Below are 20,591 nucleotides of genomic sequence, written 5' to 3' on the forward strand. Positions count from 1 at the left end.
TAAGGTATGGTATAAAAAGCATGGATTCTGGATTGAATAAGACTTGGATTTACCTCTCTGCTCTGCCTCTTAATAGCTGTGTGCTGTTGAACGTCCTTAATGTTCTGCACAAGCTTTCTTTGTCTGTTAAATAGGGCTACACAGCTTTCCTTCCTAGCGTGCTGCGGCATCAAATGAAGAAATGCATGTTGAGTGCTTAGCACGGTGTCTGGTGCGTGGAAAGTGTTCAATAAAAGTTCCTGTTGCTGTTGGCAGCTGTGACATTACACAGCCATCCATACGGCTATTTTGTTAGAATGGTCTCTGGGAAATTCTTACCATTGCTATCATTCCTTAAGTAGAAATATATATTATAGTTTCCATCAAACATTAGACTGTATAGGGGAGAGAGCAGGGACTTGTTAATCGAATCAGCCCATTGTCCTTAAAATGGTCTGGGTAAGAACTAATATGGAAATAAAGGTAAAGAAACATCCAGAGTGGGAGGTACCCGGGAAGGCACAGGTGAGCTAGTGTGCAGGGATTAGGATTGAGGCAGGAGGAGAAACAAAGGGAAAGAGGCCGACAGTTTTGACTTTACAGTTCTGTCCAGGCTGCCCGTCACTCCACTCAGCTCTGATCTCACATGACAACTCACTGAGAGGTGAAAATAATGTTCATGAAAGCAGGCTATACTAAGAAGCAATGTGAAGGGAAGAGATTATTGTTATTATTTTGTGCAGCATAGATACTCAAACATATCTACCAAACATCTCCACCGGTGAAACTCACACCGGGATTAGGGTTAGGCCAGGTGTAGTCAAGATTCAAATACAAGGCTCCCAGCCAGGGAACAGGTGTGAAAAGGCAGCCATTTACTCTCGTTGAGTTGGGCCTTGACCACTCACACCTGACCGGCTTTAGGAATGGCGTGGCGAGGACGTAAAGCAGAGACAGGGAAGGGTTTTCCCCACAACAGTGACGCACATTCAGTGAGCTCTGAGTTTAGGCATTCATTGCTAGAACATGACCTTGGGTTAGTCTAACTGTATTCTAGAATGCCAAGAGCACTAAAAGGAGATACTTTACCTCCCTTACGGGAATGCTGTGAGAATGAAATAAAATAACAGACGGTGCCTATGCCCCAAGACATATTGGGAGCCTCACTTTTTCCAGCTGCACAAGAACAGGCTTTCCCCAAGACTGGATGGAAACCTTGAGCACCCAAAGATACCTGCGGCAAAGGGCAGGCTTCAAACAGTCTATAGACCGCGGTTCAAACCCCAGCTCTGCCACTTACCATCCTTAGAAAGTCCACTCTTTCATTCTTTTACTTATTCCTTTTCATTGTTATATTTTTATGGGAAAAGAGAAATGGACAGTGAACAAGTAGACAAACAAATCAGAAAATTTCATATTGAGGTAAATGCTATGCACAAAATAAAATAGGAAATATCATGGGGAATAACTTGGGGATGGGAAAAGCAGTTACAGACTGGGTGGTCAGGGAAGTTCCTTTCTAAGAGGAGACATTTGACTGGGACAGTAGAATGGGAACCGGGCTTGACGTAGGATAGATGGGGGCAGGGCATCGCAGGCAGAGGGGATGGCAAGTGCAATGGCCCTGGTGAAGGAAAGGCCTTGGGACTCAGGGGACAGAGAGAAGGCCGGTGTGACTATGGGGACTGTGTGACTATGTGATCATGGGCAGAGTGAAGGGAGACGAAGTCGGTGAAGGAGGCGGGGACCAGATCGTGCATGGCCTCATAAGCCACAGGAGGGAATGGAGGTTTATTCTAAAGACAATAGGACAGTTTCATGCGGGAGAGTGGCCTGATCCTATTTCTGTTTCAATATGATGATTCTGGTGGCTGCATGAGAGCGTAGAGAGAGCAAGGTGGGAGCAGAAAAACCAGATAGAAAGATACGAAGCAGTTTAGGTGGCTGGGGAGACACAAGTGGGCATATTCGAGATGTAGTTTTGAGGTATAACTGTTAAGGATTTTGTCTGGAATTTGAGGGACAGTGGCAATGCGACAGCAAGAATAGGACTATTTTAACTTTTTGAAACTTCACTCTTCAACTGTAAACTTATAAACATGCAGCATGGTGAGTATAGTTAACAACACTGTACTGTGTATTTGAAAGTTGCTCAGGGAGTAGATCTTAAAAGTACTCATCACAAGAGACAAAATTTGTAACTGTGTGAGGTGACAGATGTAAAGTAAACATTGCGGTGATCATTTCACAGTATATACATATACCAAATCATTATGTTGTACATCTCAAACTAATATAGTGGTATATGTCAATTATACCTCAATTAAGGAAAGAAACTAAGATTGCAAAGCCATTTCAGTAGTAGAGTGGAGATTTGAAGCCAGAGAGACTCCTGTCTCATTATCCCTAATCGCTGTGCTATCCTGTCTCCAAGACGACGCAGGAGAGGCCTAGGAGGCCCAGGGCACCCTAACCTATTCTGGGCAGTGAGCCAGAGGAGGGGTGTCTGTGGAAGGGACATTCAGCAGTGACTGAATTAACAAGAGTCTAGGCAGAGGAGATGTGTGCAAGGGCTCAAAGTGGGAGAGGGCAGCATGTTCCAGGAACTGAGTGCAATGGGATTAGAATGCAGGGAGAAGCGGCCAAGCTGGGGAGGGGATCGTGTCAGAGCATGAGAGCCTTTTCCCTCAGAGCAACGGGAAGCCAGGGGGTCACTGCACGGGAGGCTTCCTCATCATCACTCTGCCTCTGGGCAGAGCGCAGATCGGAGGTGGCAGGCATGGACTGCAGGTGGGGTCGGCTCTTAATTTCAATTTTCAGAATCAGCTTAGAGAGCAACAGTTCTCATCTGAGAATTGCACGCACCTCTGGGGCCGTTTGGAAATGTGTGGAAATAATTTGGGTTGTTGCTGTCACTGCAGATGTCAAAACCCCAACCGTGTGAGGCATGGCCCCTCACAAAGGCAGAACTGTCCTCTTCTAAACGCCAAGGGGGCCCATACTGGGAAATCCTGCCATTGGCAAGGCACTGAAGGCTTCACTGGAGGAATATAAATGTTTTCAGCCATGACCGTGTAAAAGCAATTGTACAGCTGAGAGAATTGAGGGGTGAAGCGGGCAAGCAAGGTGAGGGGAAATAGAGGGGTGAAAATGCACTCACTGCACATAGTGGGATGTCAAGGGACACTATCTAAAGTTTATGGAACCAAAAATAGATGGCTAGGTGTATTAAAGTTACAAAGGGAACCAAGAGAAAAGTTAAAAATATAACTAAAAATTGGGAGGAGGAGAGAGAAAACAAAAGGAAATAGCGTAAATAAGCTAAATTTCTTATCTTTCATAGCAGGGAGTCAGCAGATACTGCTAAGGTTAGTGAAGCAAGCAATGAGGTGGAAATAGAATATTTAGAAGTATAGAGGAAGGTATCAGAAAATCAGGAAAAACCCTTTAGAAAAAGAAGTAGAAGTGGAGTTTGAGTTCAGGGGTGCTTAAGGGAAACTCTGGCTTCTCATCTTGTCCCTTCTCTGAGATACTGTTTGTATGTTTGTTTCCACCTGTATGTGTTCCATAAGTCAGTGAACTTTAGTTTCCTGCCTTACTCAATGCTGCCTCTATGGATGTTAGATGGTTCTCTCACTCTCTGAGCTGGTTCTGTTTAGAAGGGACCCGCCAAAAACTACTGGCCACCTTCAGATACGTGTCCAGAGTTTCCTGGCATTGAACTGTACCTACCGTCTCCTCACCTGCACTGGGGCCAAATCCCTGAATAGGCTATAAGAACTTCTCTGCCCCCACTGGGTCTAGATCCAGTTTTCCTGAAGTGGCTGGGGAGGGTCTCTGTGGTCGCTGGGAGGGCTGGAAGTCAGCCAAAGAAGAAAGGGCAAATTCTCTGGGGCACCCTTATTTGCTGGGGGGCTTGCTCCCATTCCATGGAAGTCAGGTAAGAGCAGAGACTCACTCTGACGAGCCGGAAGATTACTAACACCCATGTTTTGTGAGTAGCGGATGGGGGGAGGGTTGGAGGCAGAGAGGGAGGGCTAAGCGTTGGGGAGAAGGGAGGAGTCGGGGGAGGCATGAGCAGGAGTTAGAATCCAGCATGGCCTGAACGTTAACCCTCCGAACACCAGCTCAGCTGGGCCTCTATTAATCACTGTTTTTTATATGTCCAATTGGTAGAACTACTCCTCTACTTTTCTATATAGCCCTTCTATGAGACAGTGAGATTGTGCTGTTGGTAGTTATTTTACGTATCTGTATCTTAATGTTCTATCATCTGTGATCTCATTCTCAGAAGTAGGATCTGAGCCTCATTCATCTTTATATGCCCTGCACTGAGCATATACCTAATAAATTATGGTTGAATTAAGGAATAAATAAATGAATGAATAAAGTCAAATAAATGAATAAAATGTTTATTATGTTCTCCTTTTTTTAAAACGTTAGCAACAGAGGGTGTGGAGTACAACAAAAATTCTCTTATTTTCTAGTGCATCCCTGATTATGTGGGTCTGGTGCATGTTTGCTCTGTGTGTGTGTGTGTTGCCATAACTACTTGAGAGAGTTAAATAAATAGTAATGGGGAAAGAATGTAAGCCTTTGGGATCCCTAAGAAGTGCAGGGAAGGACTAGGAGATCAAAGAGGAAATGCAAAAATGCTGCAAATGTGAGATGACATTTATAGAAAGATAGTCTCATTCAGGAAATGTTTGGAACTGGCTAGGAAATAGGCTTAAAAAACATAAGCCTAGGCTAGGAGTTGGAACTTGGCAACAGAAACATCAATTTGTTTCCTCTGTTGCTCAGGAGGATGAGCCAAATAGCTCAGTTTAGTCAGGTGACCAAAATATGATGGGATTAAGAAGGGGATGCCTACAACAACCTATTTAGTCAGCAGGAAAACAATACCATCAGTGCTTATAAGATTGTGATAAAACTTGTGTGCTTATATTCTGCTACAGGTATCATAAATTGGTTTGACCCTTTTAGAAATCAGTAAGTCAAGGAGGCTGCCATGTCATTATAATCATAATTTCTTCTTGCCTAGCAATGAAAAAGAACTTTGTAAATATTTTCAAAGATCTTTGATTAATCATTGTAAAGATTTAATCATGCTTTGGTGGGTATTCCAATATACTAAGAGTAACCAAGCAACATTATGATGGGAATGGTGTACAAAATTTAACAGGAAGTTATAGACAAAGCTATGGTTCTGTCCAGATGGTTATAGCTAAGAGAAGTTTGGGCCATTAATGTTTATGAAGAAGGTTCTACAGCTCTGCTAGGCATGTATCTTCCCCTGGGGAGCCTGGACTTTGGGTAATTCCTAGTTAATGAACATGATCAACTGACCCATCCATTCTTCAGTGATATCTATTGAGCTCCCATTGTATGAGGCATCTGTTTGTAGGAAGGGACCTTCTTTTAGCTTCTTTTTTGCACAGAGGGTACATGAGAGAGATCTTCTGACCAACTGACAGATGAAACAAAATGGATTTTCTCATTCTAATTTCATCTGGGTTAGTTGACAGAATTTATTGCACCTGTAAAGCTTAAGTTTAAGTTTATGAGTTGTAAAATTCAGGAGATCACAGTTTTCTTTTGTATTTTCCCCGCAATGAAGATCTCTGTTTTCTTATTGCTATCAAATACTCTGCTGATGGTTCCATTATTTAAATTCTCTCTGTCTGCATTGGCTCTCATACTTTACTGAGTTTCCCCATCCTGTGTTCAGCTAGAGGTTTAGGTTGTTGACCTTAAAGCCTCAATGTAGAACCAGGCTCACTGATTTCACATTTTGAAAGTACTAGCATATGTGTGTGTGTGTGTGCGCGCACGTGCGTGTGCGTGTGCATGTGTGTGTGTGTGTGTGTGTGAATTGTGGCTTCAAACAAACGTATAGCTGTTGAACTTGGATTATTCACATATTCTCTGTCTTTGGACTATCCTCAAGGAATCTACAGACTAAACAAGCAAACTCCCTAGGTGACCATGACTCAGAGACAGAAAACTGAAAAGAACTGAAGGATATAACTCGTGCATGGCTGTGGACAGGGTGTGGGAGTGGGGCTCTCAGCTTGAACAGAAGAAAAAGAACGCATCACCAGCTGAAAATAATTAAACAGAAATTCACTAACCCAGTTTAGCAACTGAAAATTGCAGAAAGGTTCTACTGTACCTTGGTAGGCATGGGCTTCTTAAAGGTGATTTCAGCTTGCATCCAAACGCCCCTTGGGGACTCCAGCACAGACCAGATCTTGTCTTGAACCATGTGGTTCTCTTCAAAGATATAAACTGCTAAGGTGTCACTCATTTTTAAAAACCCATAGATGGCATAGTAAAAACGCAAACAATACTGCAAGTTTCCTGGCAGGGAGGGACCGTAGAGCCTTCCAATGTAGCCAGGCTGAGACGTAAACTTTGTGTTGGCCATCAAGAAATACCCTGCAAATAGGACAAAACATTCAGTGCATCAGCAATGAAAAACCTAAATAATTCAGCCCAGATTATCAAGTGGGAAAATTTGGTTCAAGCAGTGGAGTTTGCCAACAGAGACTATTTCTACAGGCTTTAAATGATAGAAAGCATTTAAAATATTGAAAATATCTGTGTGATTCTATTGCTAATAAACCTTCTCCTTTTTTTTTTTTTTTTTTGCTGTATGCGGGCCTCTCACTGTTGTGGCCTCTCCCGTTGTGGAGCACAGGCTCCGGACGCGCAGGCTCAGTGGCCATGGCTCACAGGCCCAGCCGCTCTGCGGCATGTGGGATCTTTCCGGACTGGGGCACGAACCCGTGTACCCTGCATCGGCAGGTGGACTCTCAACCACTGTGCCACCAGGGAAGCCCAAACCTTCTCCATTTTTAAGTAAACCTGTACAGATTTCCCACTGCATATGTCCAGATTCTAGTCATCAATCAGGATTTATATTTCTTTTTCTTTTGGCCGTGCCGTGGCTTGCAGGATCTTAGTTCCCCGACCAGAGATTGAACCCCAGCCCTCAGCAGTAAAAACATGGAACCCTAACCACTGGACCACCAGGGAATTCCTAGGATTTACACTTTTCATGAAACAAAAAGGATGAAATCATCTTGGGGTTCCCCACTTTTTGGACAACCAACTGACAACTAGACTGAGTAGTACTGAGTCATAGAGAACACAAGGCCTAGAGCAGATTTTCCGTCTTACCCCTGCAGTGACCAGTGGAGGGGGAGAGGTTACAGGGCCTGGCAGTCCTTGGGGGGTGATGGGTGGAGAGTGGTTTGTGTATCTGGGCAGAGCTTACTCTCTTGTTCATATGTTAAGCCTGCTCCGAAAAAGCAGGTTTTAAATCAGATAGACCCTCCCAGGTGCTGAAGATCTGAGCTTCCCCAATTTCTCCTAAATAACATGAAAAAATAAGATCAAGAACCTCCCCTCCCACATGCTCCACCAACCCCATGGTAAACTTAAAACAGTTTACCATGTTAAATTACATGTCCTATAAAGCTGGGGCAGAAAGAAAAAGAATAATACCTTACTCTTTTTCCTTTTCCGTTTTTGATCCTCCTTCATCAGTTTTCTTCTGGGTGCCTCATTCTTTGCTATACAGTTTAGTTTTATTTAATCCGGCAAAAGATTCTTTGGTTATTTCATGAGTTGTGTTACGGACTGAATTATGTCCCCCAAAATTCATATGTTAAAGCTCTAACCCCCAATGTGACTGTATTTGGAGACGGGGCCTTTAAGGAGGCAATTAAGGTTAAATGAGGTGACAAGGGTGAAGCTTTAACTCCCATGTGACTGGTGTCATAAGAAGAAGAGACAGCAGAGATCTCTCTCTTTCTCTCTCTCTCTCCATGTGTACACACATAGGAAAGGCCATGTGAAGACACAATGAGAAGGCGCTTTGGAAAAGGCAGGAAGAGAGATCTCACCAGAAACCAACCCCAATGGTGCCTTGATTTGGGGACTTCTAGCCTCCAGAACTGTGAGAAAATAAATTTCTGTTGTTTAAGTCCGCCAGTCTATGGTATTTGTTATGGCAGCTCAAGCAGACTAACACAGGTGGCCAATACAACAGCCAGAGCAATCTTTTTTTAAACCTAAATTTAATCCCTCTCTTCTTTACTTAGACTCTTTCAATGGCTTCTCATTTCCTTTGTAGTAAAATCCCAGTTGCTTACTCTGGCCTGCCACGCCCAAGATCTTCCTCTCTACCTTCATTTTCCTTCACTCTCCTCCCCACGGTGCAGCCACTCTAATATTCTAATTCCTGGGAGTATCCAGTTCTTTCCAAACTCAAAGCCCTCACAGATGCTGATTCCTCTGCCTGGGCTGCTCCTGCTTCCACACATAAAAGCCACAAAGATAAACTCCCCACCCAAAATGTGGTTCCTTATTCTCTCTCAGAGGTCACTCTTCGCGTCTCTCAGCACACTCCACAACTGGTAATCTTGAGTCTATTTGCGTATATGTTTGTTTAGGGTTTCTCTTGCCCCTTGAAATGACGGTCAGCCAGCAAGGGTGGGATACATACCTGATTTGTTCACTATTGTATCCCCCAGGGGTTAGGCTGGCCAGGGTCAGAATAGGTTTTTATTCTGTAATTCTACAAGTTAGCCAACCCCTAAGCAAAGAATACAAAATTACAAGTATGAAATTGCAAGGGCCCCTCGAAAGTGAGGGGCCCTGAAACAAGCTTCATCAGCTTTCTGGTAAGTCACCCCCGTGCCCAGTATATAAATAATTGTTGAATAAATGAATTAGACACTAACCCCTTGAGAATAAGCTCTTTCCACCAGTCTCTACTGGAGTGGGCTTCACAAGGGCTCCCTTTAATGAGATAGGTAATCCTTACATAAGGGGAGCTCAAACTGATTTCTAAGAGTTCCGTGTAGGTCCATCCAAAATTGTCCAACAGCTGTGATAGCTTTCATGCCCCACTATATATTATTTATTGCAATAAAACACACATAACATAAAATTTACCATTTTAACCATTTAAAGCATACAATTCAGTGGCATTTAGTACTTTCACAATGCTGCACAGCCACCACTATCTACTTCCAGAATATTTTCATCACCTCAAAGGGAAACGCTATACCCATTAAACAGTCACTTCCCATCCCCCTCCCCAGCTCCTGGCAACCACTAATCTGCTTTCTGTTTCTATGGCTTTGCCTCTTCTGGATGTTTCATATAATTGGAATCTAATAGCTTTTTAAAGGTACTTCTCCATCTAAAGTGAAGAGCAAGATAATTTCCAAAGGTTTGACTATTTAATAAACTGGTAAATACTCCTGCTAGCACAGCAGCTTGAATTCCAGTTTTGAAAAATGGCCAGACACAAGGTTACCTATTGTCTTTGCTTCTTCACAGCTGCTCCCACACCCACCTCCCTTTTTCAAGCTGGTGTCCTGGTGAGAACGGCTGGCGAATGGAGATGAATACTACCGGCTCCCAACCCCCAACATGACATCCCACACAACAGACTCTGATTTACCTAAGCCTGAAGTGTGGTCTCCCGCCCGATGCATGTTTGGTTTTACTTTCACTCGGGTCCAGCCTGGACCTTCTTTGTCTTGGTAAAAGTTGCAGAGATCTTCCTCAAAATTGCAGCTTGCTTCTACGGCACTAAAAGGACGCTCTGAGCAAAGGAGAATCAAAGTTAAAGTGAGCCAAACCCAAGGATCTCAAAGGACTACATTAACTGATTGACAAATATGTATACATTTGTACCAGGGGAGCTCAGAGAAGTAACACACAACAAAAATATTTTTACCCTAGTGGCATGCTGACAGGTTAGCATCAAATCCACTTTTCAGCATGACAGTAAAATTGTTCTTTTCCTCCCTAAACGGATGGAAAGAAGGAGCTCTGTTCACATTCTCTACAAAAATGAAGTACCAGACTTCAAAAGAAATTTCCTTTCTTGATTAAAGACTGAAAGCATTTCTTCACATACTTCTTCACAATTTGAAATTCATTAACACAAAATTAAAAATACAGAGAAAAAGTAAGGATTTTATAGAATTCTTAATTTCTTTCTGACAGATATTTCAGAAATAATATTTTCTAGAAATAGTTTTCCTTTGTTGATCAATCTCTGTGTCAGAAGCACAGCCACTGTCCATTTATAATTCACATTAGTAGTAACATCTGATCTGCTGGAAGAGGATCATTACTCAGAATAAATCACACTGCTCAAACAGTCACACCAATTCTGTCACCCGTTCTGATATTATTTTGGCTTTTGCTGAGTTCTGGTGTCACTTACTCTGGTCTATAAACATCACCTCATCCCAGATTGCCTGGAGGAAAGGGAACATAAAAGATTTCTGCTCTTTCAAGAATGATGTGGTCCTAGCAACAAGTAACTGTAAACCTCACTGTTCAGATTGCCCTCTGTGTCCAGAGGAGACGTGACTGCAGCGGGTTGGGACACATTCAGTGCAGCCAAGTGTTATCTTGTTCTGCACACTGACATACACTGGTCTAACCTTTTAGGGCCAGAGACAGCACTATTTTGAATAAGCAGAAAATCACTTCTAGAGAAACACTTGAGTTCTAGGTGCAGAGATGTGATGAAACAAAAAGCTGTTTAGGGACAGAGACTCAATTTGTTAATTTTCAAAGTAAGAAAACATTCCAGTGGGCTGAGGAGCTGGCCTGGATAAAGGGGATGAGAGACACATGACAACCAAATGCTACAAGGGGTCCAAGATTCCATCTTGGTCCAGAAAAACAAATACCTATAGAAGACTTTATTGGCACAATTGGTGAAATTAGTATATGGACTATAGGTTAATTGATAATATTGTATCAGTGTTAAGTTTCCTGAACTTTATAATTATTCCATAGCATGTTGGAGGATGTCTTTGGTTTTAGAAAATACCCACTGACGTATTTAGTGGTGAAAGGACATAATATCTGCAACCTACTCTTTTTGTTTTAACTTTTTTTTTTTTTTTTTGCGGTACGCGGGCCTCTCACTGCTTTGGCCTCTCCCGCTGCGGAGCACAGGCTCCGGATGAGCAGGCTCAGCGGCCATGGCTCACGGGCCCAGCCGCTCCGCGGCATGTGGGATCTTCCCGGACAGGGGCACGAACCCACATCCCCAGGATCGGCAGGCGGACCCTCAACCACTGCGCCACCAGGGAAGCCCTGCAACCTACTCTTAAATGGTTGATAAAACAAACGTGGCAAAATGTTAAACGTTTGGAGGTCTGGGTAGAGAGTATACGGGAGTTTTTTAACATATTCTTGCAAATTCTGTCTGAGTTTAAAATGATACTGAAGAGTTTTAAAATGCTAAATTAAAAAGAAAAGTGACTAGCACCACGTTACAAAGAGAGAACAGAAAGAAAATGCTCCTATAGCAAGTGTACAAGGAGAGGACCCTGATGAGCCAGATAGGAAAGGAAGAGAATTCTCAGTGCTCTGAGATTGGTGGGTTAACCCACACACTGCTCTGTCTGACTCTGTCAGCATCATGGTAACTCTTTAAGGTGCGAAGATAAAGTCATGAAGGTATTCATTTGAAAATGAATATAACGTCATACAAACAAGGATCCTTTGACATCCCCCCGTGGAGATCTGAGCCCATGGGAAACCCCACTATGGTCTCCGGTCTTGGTCACCCCTCTGCCACCTGGTAATGAAAAAGCAGACGGGAATTCAGATCTACAGCTGGCCATCCAGCTCAGAAAATGGTGTGGCACTCCCAAAAGCCATGCATAAAGAGAACGGAAGGTCAGTGAAATTATTCATCAGGAATACATCCTAAGGAATATACACCTGGGCATCCACAAGAGAACCATAACCCATTTCCTAGGTGTGTGGAGGGGGTGAGAGGTGGTATTAAAGCTTGAAAGTAAGCAAGCCTCTGTTGTCTCCATAGTGACAAGCTGAGTCACACAGAGAAGATTTTTCTGAGGATGCAATTATATTATTTTGCTAAACACTTAGTCTGAGCAATGGATTTTTCTGGGGTCCTAAGAAGGTCTGATAAAAAGAAAACCTCAAAAGCATAACTCAAAGCCTAAATCTTTTTCACCCAGAATGCTTCTTCTAGCGTGAGATAGTATCTAATTACTGAAGATGAGGCCAGAGGGCCTATGTGTGACCTAAAATGAGCTCCCCAAAGATCTGGGGTGAATGAAGAGCCTTTGCTTCAGGCTTGTTTCAGAAGCATGAGCCAAGTGGCAATCACAATTGTATTTGGGGAGTGTTAATGACATATTTGAAGCATAGGGAGGAATCAGAGGCAACTGGAAGTCGCTGAGCATCAGCTGATCATCCCCGCCCCATCCAAAAAATGAAATAAAGTCTCTCTGAGCATCATAATGTACGATTTAGTTAATTACTTGATTTCTGACATTTGAACTTTTTAGAATCAGGAGGCTCTGAAGGTATACTACTCAGGTAGAGGGTGTTGCGGTTTGAGAAGAATGGTTAGGAGTATTTCTCATCTTTTCCTCTGCTTCATAGAGTTCATGGAGATGGACTCAGTATCAGTCCTCGAGATCTAAGAGGCTTATCAGCCCCTGTAGTGCTAGAGAGACTTTGGGCGTGGTGCTCTTTAGGCTGCTAAACTTGCACAGTAGTTCTTATTTTAGCACAAGCCAGTCCAAAAGCAAGCTGGGACAGCTCAAGGCTGGCGAGGGAAGAGAGTGAGTGGGAACTACCACCAGACTGAGGAATCATGATGGAGTAGACTGGGCCACTGATCAGGCTGTGGAGATCTTTGAGGGCCTCTGAGCTAAGGAAGACTGTCACACCTTCGGCTGTAACCTACACAACAACTGGAGCCAGGTTCCCAATTAGACAAGAGGTCTGGGCAGTATGTTGTTGATGAATGGTCAATATTGGGACTTAGGCCCAGGTAGACATCCTTTCAGATGTATATCCATGAGTGTCAGGATCCTCCCAGACCCTGGCCTGGGTGTGGGGCGAACCCAAGCCCAGAGAGGAAGTTAGGTCTGCATATGGCACAGGCTGGAGCGCTCAGTTTGGGAGTTGGGCATTAAGGCAGGATTCCTAGAAGTGAATGGAATCAGCTGTTAGGCATTCAAAGACTTACAGACTAAGAGGAGAGCTTATCCCTATGATCTAGATTCTAGGCTAAATGTGGCGGTAGATGGGGAGTTTGTGGGTGGAAAAGGCTTGGAAAGGGAAGTGTGGTAACTCAAGTTGCGGGGATGGGGTAAGGTCTCACTGTCCTCTGGAAGCATCCTGGGGGACTATTTGGGGCGGGGGTGTTGGCGCGGTAGCAAGCCACTGGTGCTTAATACCTGCTACTCTGAGATAGGTCTCAGGTCTGGGAAACTGGATTAACTCTAAGAGCAACCAGATGGTGGGAACAAGATGCTGCATATGTTGAAATAATTCCTGTCTCAGCTTACTAGGGAGATGAGGGAAGAAACCACCAGATCCATCTGGGAAAAGCAGAGACAACAAGTCTGAAGCTAACCAAGATAAAGAAAAAAATGTTGGCACCTGTTTCGAAACAGAAGGCCATAAACTATTTGTGAAATGCAAGAGGAAGTATGAAAACCAGAGGGTTCAGCTTCTAAGACTCAGAATCTGGCCCACAGCTGCTTAATGAAGGGCATAAAGCAGGCTCCAGCTTACACATTCATCAAAGCAGTGCCCTTTGCTGGTTCTCTTTGGTTTCAATCTGACCCCCTGTTCTCTAGGGGGACGGATGGGAATATTTTGAAAATTAAGTAAATATTAGGTCTAATGACTAAGCATTTTCTGTGTGCCATACTCTGCTAAGGCTGTCACAGACACTATTAACTCATCATTCACCCCGACACCTCTATGAAACAGATTCTTCCATCCCTGTCCCATAAAGGTGAAAACAGAGTCTCAGAGAGGTTAATTAACAAAGGTTACACAGCTTGTAAATGGCAGAGTAGGGATGTGAGTCCAAAAGGCTGGCTCTCAAGCATAACACTTTGATCATGTAATTAAACCATTTTAAAGCAAAGTTGGTATGTTGGGAAGTTCTGAAGACCAATACAGGACCTTGGTTAACTTCATATTAAGAAATTAACCATGTGAATCCCCGGTGGTCCTTACGGAGGGAGGGTCTGGGCTGGATTTTACAGACTGAAGGGTCACCAACTCTCTTAATAAGCGGTCCTTATTTTGCTGGAATCTTTCTTTTCTTTTCACCAGTCAGTGGGAAAGAGCTCACATATATTCTATATATTTTTAAAGGGGAGAACGTTTCTAAACATTCCTTCTAAGGTGGCCTAGTAGATTCTATCACCTTCCAGCTGCCGCTTCACCCCACCTGCTACCCAGTAGAGATGCTGAATAAATACCTCTTCTCCCATATGTATAACTTGGAAATATAGAAAAAAGTTCAGTGTAAGTGCCCAGTGACTGAGAAGACGAACTTTCTGAAAGTAATCACAAAGATGTTGTAAAACTACTATTAACATCACTGAAATATTAACTGATGGAATTAGGGAGTAATCAGATTTAGAGAAGTAAAACAATTTTGCTTTCTGTGTTCTGTCAAATTTAGAGACTTTTAATTTTTGATTACAGCTGGATTAAAGCATTTTAATGAAAAAATATAAGTATGTAAATCCAGTCTGGTTCTACCTGTTTCACTAGTTTTTTTTAAAAAAAAATTAGTCAAAAATAATATTTGGTTTTAGCTAATTAGCAAGTTTCTCTGTAATTTGAGGGTAACAGTTTAGCTTGAGTAGAAAACATTCTTTCTCAGTTCCCTTGCCTATAGAATATATATTTGAAACCATATTAGAGACTAACTCTACCTTAAGTGAAAGTTGGACTACCAAGGCCAAGTTCAAAAATTTACTTCCCACACTCCAAAACCCAGAATGAGGGCTCCTTAATAAGTCGGATGACCACAGTGTCTCCCTGGGGCCTCTTAAGGAAACAAATTCACTAAAAGTTAAGGTCGACTGCATGTATCTGGGTTATCGTTAATATAGTGTCACCCTTCTTATTCTAAAACATTTGTTTTCTAATTCACTTTGAATCAGTTTGTTTCCCTAATTTCCCAGAAAGTAAAAATTTCCTCTTTTTCCCAAACACCAAGTTTATGGAAACAAAATTGGCCATGATAAAATAATGTGAGGGTTCACTTAGAGAGATTAAATTGAGTATATATTCTGAGGCCAAAAGCCATCATAGAAATGTATACCAAATACTAACATCTTTAAACAGGAGGACATTTAAAAATTAGATTCATAAAATTAGTTTTTTATAAGTTTTTATAATTCTACTCAGTAGATTTTGAGAGTTTTTTCCACCTACTCAGCCACCTGTCTATGGACCCAAGATACCCTTTAAAGAGAAAGATGGAGTGGGAGTGAGTTAGCATTATTTAATTTTAATTTCTTAGTAGGTAGAGAAGATAGAAGCTTCTTAACCCATGACAATTGACCTCTGGTATCAGAAAAATTAGATTCACTCTGTGAGAGAAAAAAAGAGTAATATGCCAGAAAAATGACTATTCGGTTAAATAATTTGTAAGGATAAGAGGAAAAGGTAGGGAAATTAGAAGGAATTAAAGCAAGTCTTGACCACAGGCATCTGTTGAGAAAGGAAAATTCCAGATGTGAGGAAGGAGGAAAAGAGAATGCTTACCTGTCTGATTCTGGCAGGGAACAGGAGAGAAAGAAATATCATCCAGGGCAACATACCCTCCTTTGGGACCATTGAAGGCAACTTCAAAAATAACCTGCAGAGGAGAATGACAATATTGCTACATGTTTATATTTTCTTTTAGGCTTAAGTGCTTGTAACTATGATTTAAAATGGTGTGTCAATCCAGCCAGGTGTATAGGCATTTGGGCAGCTCCCTCCTTAACTCACAGTTTTCTTTTGGGGAGAGTGAATACTAAGCCCTAAGTTGCATTTTATTGGTGGACTCCGCCCCCCGCCCCATCCTGCCCCTTGAGTGTCAAAGTACCTATATCACTTTCTGATAGAACTACAGAATTGACAATTTGCATTATGAACTTCAATTAAAGAAACAACAGCCTGCTTGCAGAAGGCAGGCTAATTTTGCCGCTGCCCTTCACAGAGACCTAGGCCCCTCCAAGGTCCTTTCCCTTTTTCATACATAAAATTCCATGTCCAGGGCTTCCCTGGTGGCGCAGTGGTTGAGAGTCCGCCTGCCAATGCAGGGGACACGGGTTCATGCTCTGGTCCGGGAAGATCCCACATGCCGTGGAGCAGCTGGGCCCATGAGCCATGGCCGCTGAGCCTGTGCGTCTGGAGCCTGTGCTCCGCAACGGGAGAGGCCACAACAGTGAGAGGCCCGTGTACCAAAAAAAAAAAAAAAAAATCAAGTACTTAAAATTCCATGTCCATCTGGACAAAGATGCAGAGATGATTTCCTGATGCCTAAGTCAGAATCAGGCCCAGAAATCCTATGTACGGATATTAGGATTTCAGCATATCCTGGCATGCTCAAATGGTTAAAGAGAACACAGGGTTGTTAATGAGTTCAGCTCCCTTTAGTTATACTCTCTTCTCTGCCACCAACTGTAACTTTGAGGTCAGTGGACGACTTTCTGCTTGTGACCATGGGGATCAGGTGTGGTGAGCCCAGCGCTCACCTGTGTTGGGAAAACTACCCCAGTGTGCAGTCTACTCTGCTGAATTGATAACATGAGAAGATACAGTGTTGAGCAGGGGTGGAAACTCAAGTGCCTACCCGGGCCAGGCAGGTAAATGTGTCACATGGGTTTGGTCTGATGCAGCAGGAAAGGGTGTGAAATGGGGAGCAAGTCTCATCTAAAGGGGGCAACTGGTACCCAGCTTCGTCAATTGCTGACGTGTGGGAATTTAGGACTAACATGCCTGGATTTACCAAACTGTCAAGAGGACCTGGATCTCTAGATTTTTATTTGAAATCTTTGGACTTTTCAATGTTAGCAATTAATTCAAAAACGAAAACAAACATGCAAAACAAAAACAAAGAAACAAACATATACCACTACAGCAGCTAGGCAAATCATCATAGGCTAGATTTGACCCATAGGCGTCTAGTCTTCAACCTCTTCTAAATAGAATGGTGTCTTGACAGCAGATAGACCAGAGTTCAAATCCCATTTCTGTCACTTACCTAGGTGACCTTGGGGACATAGCTAACCTTCTTGGGACCTCGCTTTTCTTAGTTATAAAATAGGCATTATAACACCTACCTTGTAGGACTGTAGATGCCATTAAATGAGATGCTGTATATACAGATCCTAGCATGGAGTCAGGTGCATAACGAGCTCTGAACTAAATCCATGCCTTTTCCTCCTGGGTGACACCCCCTCCTGAACTCACATTCATGTTTGAGGCTAGTCAGCCACTAAGTAACTCCAGCTTGTCCCTTCTCCACTCTAGGTCTCAATTTCTTAATTTTTTAAAAAAGAGTTTGGACAAGACGATCCCTTTCGGCTTAATGACTATGGTCCTTAGACACCTGGCCTCTGCAAAATCTAAGAGGGGCCCTGGAAGCTTGTCTCTGGCAATACAGGAAGGGCTGAGAACCAAGGAAACAGATGTGGACGAATGAAGAGGGGCTAATTAAGTTTACAGACTCAACACAGGTCTGTGACATCTCGTTTTCAAGGTTCCAGCTGATAAAGCCAACGACAGAATGTGATCTTACTGAACAGTAAGGGAGAATAAGAATATTTCCGATCATAATTGGCAAATCACAGCCTCTGTGCCATTATGTTCTCTCTTGTTCAGAATGAGGGTCTCAAATGTTTGTTTTCCTTTTAAAAATTCACTTGAGAATATGGGGACCTTAAATTCTCTGATTTCCACAGGATAAATTTCTTTCCCCCCGCAATTACCAAGAGCAAATAATCCCGGCGTAATGAGTCCCGACTGCTAGGGCAAAATCACACACGTGTGACCCAAAAGGATAGGTATTGAAGTTTAGTAGTGAACTTAAGCAGTAAACAGACACTGTAACTTTTCAAGCATTGGTTAAAAAGAAAATTCAGCAAAGTCTCACTCATCTAAACGTTGCCCCGGGAGTTTACGGTTGGATGAAAGGAATTTGCGAAGACGACGCCTTCACTGTGTGTGTGACTCATTTGACTTTAATAGAAGGAAAATTTTCTGAAGCAGTATGTGTATTTCTTTTCCTCCTTGTAACCCAAACTCACAGAAAATTTTCCACTGGGCTGCAAGAGCCAATCAAGCCCTGGTTAGACTTTGGGATAGGAAATAGCACACATACTGCCACAGGCCCCTCTCCGGGGCTGTCTGGGGGAAGGAGAAGGATGGGAAGGGGAGTGGCAGGCACTGGACAGGACCCATCAGAAACTGAGACTCAAGCCCAACGCTCACTGAAGCTCCACATCAGGTGAGCAGATGGTACCGCTGAAAAGCATCCAGAGGGTAATCTGCTTCTTTTGCACTCTAAACGGAACTAGGGAAGATATTGCAAAAGCGCAAAGCGAAAGCAGGAGACGTTAAAACCTGTGGGGACTAAGACTGTGCTTAGAGCTCCAGATCTGCAACCACAATGTTGCACCCACTGACTCTAGAGGTCCTAGGGGTCCCCGGACAGAGCTGACCATCTTGCTTCAAATTTAAGTCAGATTTAACGCAGGAACTTTTCTGAGTGCCCTGGCACGCACCAGCAGTGTGACCCAGAACAAAACGTCAGACTTCTTGCACTCTCCATCTCCTCCTCTTTCATCTGTAATATGGGGATAATTTTATCTACTTGGTTGGATGGTCATCAGTACTGGACCATCCAACAGACACATACATAGATATGTATTAATATATGTGCTTTGAAAACAGGTCTGCGGGTGTGCACGGATAAACACCAAAATGTTAGTAGCTCTTATCTTTGCAGGGCTGGCATAGGGTGTTTTCGTTTGATTTGCCTCTCTAAGTTTTCTAATTCTTCTGCACTGGACATTTACCACTCATGTAGCTATAAAGAGTTTTAAACCATAAAAAGTTAAAAAACTTTATAGGCCCCCAAGGCTTGTTTCAAATTAGGGCCACAATCGTAAGTTTATTTCTGACTTTTATGACATTATTTATACTGTAAAGGAGAAAAGAAGTCTTTTTTTTTTTTTTTAAATTTAGAGAGAGTATTCCCTCAAGTAAGGGAAACCTTCAGTTGCTGTCAGGAATGGAAGTTCAAGGGGGAGTTTCACGTAGAAGGCGTTTCACTGATCTCCTCTTCTGAACTCACGTGACCACAGTGCAAGGCTCAGAGGGAGCGTGTGCCCAAGAAATCTAGTGGGTTGACTGGCTTTCCCATAGTTGTCCTTATTAGAGAATACTCTCTCTAGAAAATGAAGTGATAAGGGATGAAGGTAGAGGGAATAAAGAGGGAGAAAAGTGGAGAAGGCCAAGGAAGGGAAAAGGAAGATTAAGACAGACACCACGGAAAAGAAAGAATGAGTGTGAGACTGTAGTATCTCTCGAATTCCACGCCTGGGTGTGGGTGGCATCCCTGTAGAGCGGCCAGGCCAGGGCACACCTGGCACACCTACCTCCATGGGGTACGGGGCGCTGAACTCCACCTCAGCGAGGTTCCAGTCAGCATTCCCTGGATTGCCCATTTTCCAGATCTCCTCGTACAGGCCAGCCGCATCCCTCGTATACACGGAGAAGATGCTGTCATTCCCCTGCTGGAGTTGGTAATAAAACAACAAGCAGCCAGACATGGGGGCCGTGGTCACTGGGGAGATGAGCTGTGCCACCTCCTGGTAATGCGTGACGTAAACCGAGTCCACATACATGTAGTGGCCTGAAATCACACAGAGAAAACAGCCTAAGACAGGCGGGCGGAGTCTCAGACACAACTACATGATCTGGGATTTACTTCACAATAATCCAGCGGGAGTGGAGGAGAGGAAGCGAATGAGTTATTGAGGAAAGAAGTTTGGCCACGGGTTGATGAATGTTGCAGCTTGGAGATAAATAGTGGAGTTCACTGTGCTCTGCTTAATACTAGATAAGCAGCATTCTTTTTCTTCCCCTTAATTTTGATTGAAGTAAAACATACATAGAGAAACGTCGATGTGTCATCTGTAAAGTGTTTGAATTTTTACAAGCTGAACACAGCTGTGAAAAAAAAAAGCAGGACATGACCCCAGAAGTCCCCCTCCAACAAGCCTTCTTTGAGTTGTACGGTTTCCAGGAGCATACCAAACATACCATCTGTTCTTAAAATCGCAGTGACCCTCCTGTGCATCTTTCCCATGTACACAAAATGTCGCTGTGTGTTCTTTGAGTGAAACTGATATGAATTCAAACTAGATGACAATTTGTACCTCTTTAATAGAATGTGTAGGTCAGTCAACACTGTTGACAGGGTTAGGATTGCGGAAGTTGAACTTGGGACCCCACCCGTGGCAAGGCTTTGGTGGGCTCCGGACCCAAAGGCTGACTGCATTAGAGGCATTTTGGTGAAAGAGAGAAACTGTGAGGCAGAATGGGGAGAGCTTGGATTGGACATTAAAAGAACTGACTTTGAATCCTGCTCTATATCTTAGCATCCCTGGGACTTTGAGTAAGTCACTCAATATCTCTGGGCTTCAATTTGTGATCTCTAGAATAGGAATCAAATATTTCTCTCATATGGTTGATCTGAGTATTAAATGAGA

General features: G+C 43.2%; 1 protein-coding gene across 3 annotated transcripts in view; it reads right to left on the minus strand.

Moving 5' to 3' along the window:
* The window catches only part of MAMDC2 (MAM domain containing 2), a 181,379-nt gene that overhangs the window by 44,592 nt on the left and 116,196 nt on the right, over positions 1 to 20,591 (minus strand). For all 3 annotated transcript variants that reach the window (XM_030877020.2, XM_060299972.1, XM_060299975.1), the window contains exons 8-11: positions 19,476 to 19,732; positions 15,592 to 15,685; positions 9,461 to 9,604; positions 6,155 to 6,420 (exon numbers count right to left, since the gene is read on the minus strand). In XM_030877020.2, coding sequence (XP_030732880.1) covers positions 6,155 to 6,420; positions 9,461 to 9,604; positions 15,592 to 15,685; positions 19,476 to 19,732 — 761 coding nt within the window. The remainder of the gene's footprint in view (positions 1 to 6,154; positions 6,421 to 9,460; positions 9,605 to 15,591; positions 15,686 to 19,475; positions 19,733 to 20,591) is intronic.

This window comes from Globicephala melas, chromosome 6 (genome assembly GCF_963455315.2).
Source record: "Globicephala melas chromosome 6, mGloMel1.2, whole genome shotgun sequence".
Lineage (NCBI taxonomy): Eukaryota > Metazoa > Chordata > Mammalia > Artiodactyla > Delphinidae > Globicephala > Globicephala melas.